The sequence below is a fragment of the Terrapene carolina genome, unplaced genomic scaffold (genome assembly GCF_002925995.2).
Source record: "Terrapene carolina triunguis isolate 2854851 unplaced genomic scaffold, T_m_triunguis-2.0 Scaffold131, whole genome shotgun sequence".
Lineage (NCBI taxonomy): Eukaryota > Metazoa > Chordata > Testudines > Emydidae > Terrapene > Terrapene triunguis.
In genome coordinates this window covers 28,451,023-28,457,220 of record NW_020664482.1, presented here as the reverse complement: position 1 = coordinate 28,457,220, position 6,198 = coordinate 28,451,023, and the positions used below count along the sequence as shown (strand labels likewise).

At 39.6% G+C, this 6,198-nt stretch overlaps 1 protein-coding gene across 1 annotated transcript in view; it reads left to right on the top strand.

The window, feature by feature from the left end:
- The window catches only part of POF1B (POF1B actin binding protein), a 39,127-nt gene that overhangs the window by 1,407 nt on the left and 31,522 nt on the right, over positions 1 to 6,198 (top strand). The window contains exon 2 of the mRNA XM_029911877.1: positions 35 to 283. Coding sequence (XP_029767737.1) covers positions 35 to 283 — 249 coding nt within the window. The remainder of the gene's footprint in view (positions 1 to 34; positions 284 to 6,198) is intronic.

The following is a 6,198-nucleotide window of genomic DNA, read 5'->3' as shown; positions in this document are numbered from 1 at the left end:
GTGCCCCGAGCCCCTGCCGAGCTGGCCCCAGCAGTGCCCCGAGCCGCTGCCCAAGCCATGCCCCGATCTGTGGCCCCTGCCCTGCCCGGAGCCGCTGCCCCACCAGCAGCATCAGCATCAGGACGGCAACGTGGTGTACGAGCGGGTGAGGACCTATAGCTGCCCCGGGGGCAAGCGGGTGCAGGTGCTGGAGCCCCCTCCGTGCTCCCCCAGGCCGGTGTCCCCGCTGGAGAACGCGTCAGGCCACCAGCATGTCATCTGGAGCCGCGACCCGCCTCAGCAGGTACACGGGCCTCCCTCCCCTTCTCCCCTCCTGCCCTCGGGACTGGGCCGGGGGCTCGTTAGGCTCCCCTCTTGTGCTTCTGTGGACGTGGACCTCTGCTACTTCCTGCTGGGGGTGTGTGTGTGTGCGGGGGTGGGGCGTCATTGACTAGTTACAGAGTGTTTGTGTGTGTGTGTGTGTGGGGGGGATGATTGACTAGTTACAGTGTGGGGGGGAGGCGTTTACTGGTTACACGGGGGGGGGGGGGGGGGTCACTGATGCACTGGCCCATTTACACAACTGTTGCTGAGGGACTGGCTACCCTTGAAATTCAAAATCCTTGTATATGGCTGGACTTCCTGAAGTGAGTCATACAAGGGCTACTACGCTTCTAAACAGATTTGCAAGCTGCATAGGAGAGTATTTTCTTTTTTGGCATTCACCAGTGTGGGAGAGGTGTGTTCAGCTTTCACAATAGAGCTATTGACATAGAGAGAAAAGATAATCTAGAAAAGAGTTCTGAATATGTGTGACAGCTTTATGAATGTGGTGTAAAGAGGACTGATTTAATGTATGAGCACTGATGATTATCTGCAGTGGAGAACTGTAACAGGTGAAATCATTAGGTTTAAAAGTGTTTTGCAGTCTGTCCTGGGATTTCTATTCTTGTTCTTATATAAGAAATGTATATATCATTTTTGTACTGTTAAGATAAATGGATTATGAATTGGCTAGATGAACCTCATAAAAGCTAGTGACTGCTTTTGGAATGAGATCAAAATCAGATAGTACTTTACATTGTAACAAAAAGATATCTTAATTAATATAATAAAAATTACTATTGGAAGTATTAAAGTAAATCATTATAAATTTAATCTTTACACAGGGCATTGCTGAAATTATGCTAAGCAATCTGTTTATTATCTATGTGTGAAAAGCTATATATAACGCTTTAGTAATTCCTACCTACTATTGTTGACTACAGGGCTACAAACAAATAAACTCCCACAACATTTCAGTTCAACACAATTCAATAAGGACAAATGCAAAGTACTCACTTAAGAAGGAACAATCGATAGTTGCACACATACAAAATGGGAAATGACTGCTTGGGAAGGAAATGGATCTGGGGGTCATAGTGGACCACAAGCTAAATATGAGTCAACAGTGTAACAGTGCTGCAAAAAAAGCGAACATCATTCTGGGATGCATTAGCAGGAGTGTTGTAAAAAATAGCATGAGAAGTAATTCTTCCGCTCTACTCCGCGCTGATTAGGCCTCAACTGGAGTGTTGTGTTCAGTTCTGGGTGCCACATTTCAGGAAAGATGTGGACAAATTGGAGAAAGTCCAGAGAAGAGCAACAAATATGATTAAAGATCTAGAAAACATGACCTATGAGGGAAGATTGAAAAAAATGGGTTTTAGTATGGAAAAGAGAAAATGTGAGAGGGTTCATAACAGTTTTCAAGTACATAAAAGGATGTTACAAGGAGGAGGGGGAAAATTATTCTTCTTAACCTCTGAGGATAGGACAAGAAGCTTGCAGCAAGGGAAGTATAGGTTGGACATTAGGAAAAACTTCCTAACTGTCAGGGTGGTTAAGCACTAGAATAAATTGCCTAGGGAGGTTGTGGAATCTTCATCATTGGAGATTCTTAAGAGCAGGTTAGATAAACACATGTCAGGAATGGTCTAGATAATACTTAGTCCTGCCATGAGTGCAGGGGACTGGGCTAGATGACCTCTCAAGGATCCTTCCAGTCCTATGATTCTATGATGTTGCAGATATTCCATCCTGTTACAAAATTTTCTGCATCTCTCTGTGTCCCAATACAATTAAAAATGGTGTTTTTGAAATGTTGTCTCACCCCTATTTTTTGTAATCCTTATATTTAAGTGCATCTTTTTATTGTCTTTTTATTTGTGGCTTTTGTTTCTTTTGATACAAAAAAGTTTAATAAATACAATATATAAAAAAGAATAGGGACTACTGAAAAAACATTAGTTCCATAACCCATCTTAAATGAACTATAGCAAGAAGCTTTATTTAAAAACTTACAGATTGAATGAAACTGTAAAAGAATTCTACTTGAAGTTGAAAATGCACAAATCAATTTAAATAGACCAGACTATTAGCTGTAGCTCTTTTTCCAATAGGCGGATATTAATGGGATCAATAGGAATTGGATCAGGCATCATCTATGGTTTGTAATAAAAACACTAACAACACTTAAACTATAGTGGCACACATTCCTCTCCATAATTCTGCAGTACAATAATTGTCAAATTTGACTTTTGTATACTGTTAAATACGTTACTTTAAAAAGTTATTTTAGGGTATTAGGTCGGAATTTTGGTGTTCTTGGATATATCTCTTAACCGTAATTATATTAACTTTTAAACTATTTTAATATCTATCTGTCTGATTCAATTAAAAAAATGACCTTACAGAAAAGTACTTTACCAGATAGAAAGTGATAGACTTTGTATAGGCTTTCTGAACTGTCGTATAGAATTCAGAATTTTTAATAGAAAATATATCCTACTACAGCATTCTATAGGATAGTTTGTAGATTATTGGTTCCCCCCACTTTTTTTTTTATTTAGAAAGGATATCATTCTCTATTAAATTACCGTATTTAGGATTGCTCAGAAATTTCTGTAGCACTCTATTGATTTCATCCCTATTATGCTCTCTAGACTACAGTGTTTCGCTTCATGGAAGCTGAGGAAAACTTTATTTTTGTGGCATCTGCAGTTTTTCATAGACTACCACAATGTGAATGACTTTTCAAAAATTGAATTTGGTATGACCTTGAAAAATTATTTAAGACTGAGCAAAAGAGTATAAAACTCAGTAATAATGTGTGTTTCAACAGGTAAACATTTGTAAAATCCCTATCTTCATAGTACAATATCCTGCTATGGGGCTGTATTTTCAGATAAGTGAATGTGCAGATTTTCACACACAATGTGCTCACAGCTATTTATTTACTCACAGCATTTACTTTGATTATGCATTCAAATTGGGTTATTGCCTGTACAAATTATTATCTTTTTTGTGCACAATTGTCTAGTTTCCATTACTAGTGGTAATAAGTGTGTGAGCATATTAAATATATAATTGTTTAAGCTAACTTTTTTCAAAATCAGGCCTGTGAGGGTTGTTGTTATAATAATAAAAATAATTAATTAATAATAATAAAAAAGACTATCAAGCAAAGAAAATTCCTTTTTGTGGCTTTAGCTCCAGTTTATGAAATGAAGAATTTTAATCCTGAACAAATTTAAGGAAAACTTTGACAAGCAAGTATTAACGCTGCTTGTCAGAACTTTACAAGTGGCATTTAGACAGAATTCTGTGCTGAGAATTAGGAGGCAAGAGTTACCCTTCTGCCACTGACTGTGCTTTGTGATCATAGGCAAGTCAGCTAAATTCTCTGTGCTTCAGTGACCCTGTCTGTAAAGTAGAGATATATGCCCAAACTTGTAATGTGCATTGAAATCTAGAGAAGAAAATGTTAAGTATTAATTACACCTCTACCCCGATATAACGCGACCCGATATAACACGAATTTGGATATAACGCGGTAAAGCGGGAGGAGGGGGCGGGGCGGGGCTGCGCACTCCGGCGTAGCAAAGCAAGTTCGATATAACGCGGTTTCACCTATAACGCGGTAAGATTCTTTGGCTCCCGAGGACAGCGTTATATTGGGGTAGAGGTGTAATATGTAGTACTATACTTCGCAGTGTAGTTGTAGCCGTGTCAGTCCGGGGATATTAGAGAGGTAAGGTGGTATTTTTTAGAAGTTGGTCCAATAAAAGATATTACCTCACCCACCTTGTCTCTCCGTGTAGTATTGTAGACATATTAGGAAACATGAATTAAGTGTGTCAAACAAACAAGAAGTTCCTACCCTGAAACAATTGAGGTTCTAAATTGCTGATCCAGTAGATTGCTTAACTTTAAGCATGTACCGTAGTCATATTGAAGTCAAGTACACCTCTACCCCAATACAACGCGGTCCTCTGGAGCCAAAAAATCTCACCGTGTTATAGATGAAACCACGTTATATCCAGAGGTTAAAGTAAGCTGGTACGGTCAGGCTTCCCCAGCGGTGATTTAAAGGGCCCGGTGCTCCAGCCACTGCGGGGAGCCCTGGGCCCTTTAAATCACCACGAGAGCTCCGACAGCTGGGCTCGGGCGGTGATTTAAAGGGCCCGGGGCTCCCGGCTGCTTTACCGCATTATATCCGAATTCGTGTTGTATCGGGTCGCATTATATCTGGGTAGAGGTGTATTTGTATGCCTAAAGTTAAGTATGTGCTTAAGTGTTTGCTGAATCAGGCTCTAAAGGCACAAAAAGGTCAGACATAGAGTGAGTTGTGGTTTCTGTAGCTGGAATACTGGTCATAAACTTTTGGAAGGTGGAGAGGGAGGATGCTTAATAAACATTAATTGAGGAGGTTTCTCAAGATCAAGTGTCAGCAAGTGAGAAGGCGTGTAGTTGGAAGTGGATGAAAGAAACAAAAGAAGTGGTTGGCAAGAATTTTGGAAGGAGTATGAAGAGTGACAGGGAAAGTAGGTGGAATTTAATGTTTGTTCAGTCCCCTACATGGGGAAGTATATAATTTTTTGGGAGGCTGAGTTGTCCAATTGGAAATGCAGGGGACTAGAAGTAAGAACTCTTGAGCCCTATTCTTCACTCTCCTATTGACTTTGTGCAGATTGCTTAATTTCTGCATATCTCAGTTTATCCAGTTATCACATAGGCATACCTGCTTCACATCGATTATATTGTTTGCTACTGCTGATTGGCCAAGAGGATTCTCTTGTGTGATGCTTAAAAAAAAAATTACATCTGGGTAGATTCTGTATGTTCATTAAGGACATAAAAGATAATGAATGGGTGTGTGGGTGTATAAATCAAACATTTCTACTATAGCATTTACTCTATCAGTGAATCAGTGTTTTCCATTATGATTATTCTTATGTATACTTTGATTACATTACAGAGTAAGAAAATTTGGAAATGGATAATGTCTTTTATGATCTATTTGACTGTATTGCCTTGTCACAGATGAAAGCAGCTACTTTATTAATATGTTGTTCTTAGTATTTGTTTGCTGTATCCATCCTTTGATTTACTCTTTCCTGTTTGAGATTGTGGCATTTAGCTGTCTGTTTATTTAGTGATTTTTTTTTTTTTACAGTCTGTTAGACCAGACGTGAATCTCATTGCAACAAATTTCCTTGGCTGAGTAGTTCAATGAAATAATTATAATGGGAGGGGGGGACCGAAACAAAACAAAAACCCATGAAGTCACCTTAACACATATTAAAGAAACCTTAAAGGGCAAAATCACAATCTTTTCTGCTTGCCAGTTCATGTTTAAATTTGTCCTCCTAAGTTTAATAGTATGGGGCCCAAACCTGCTTGGTTGCACTGGTGCAAGTCCAAGGCCCAATCTTGTCACTGAAATTTGTCCAATAATGGGATGTTCTCTATGCCGACCTCTGTCTCTTGCAAGAAAGGAATTCAATTGCCCCCTGGCACTTGTGAAAGTAAAACATCCCGCTGAGTTCTAAATATATTATTATACGTAGAGTTTAGAATCTTTCCTTAAATCTTAGAAGATGAGAGATGTATTCTACCTTAATAGTCTCCTGGTCTTTATACCTACGAGAATACTTCAGTACTTTTTATTAGCGTAAAATAGTTTTACAAGTTACAAGAAAGTTGCCAACTTTCGTGTGGTAAATAAGCACCCCGACTTTCACAATAAGTAAAAAATCAAGCTAATCCCATTTCAAAACAAGGCCAAAACAAGCCAATCCCTAGGAACCCCAACACTTTATGTGACTAGATCCCCCCTGCGTGCAGTCTGGGACTGTGGTGGACCTGCTGTGCACCCCATACTCTCTTCCCCCCCCT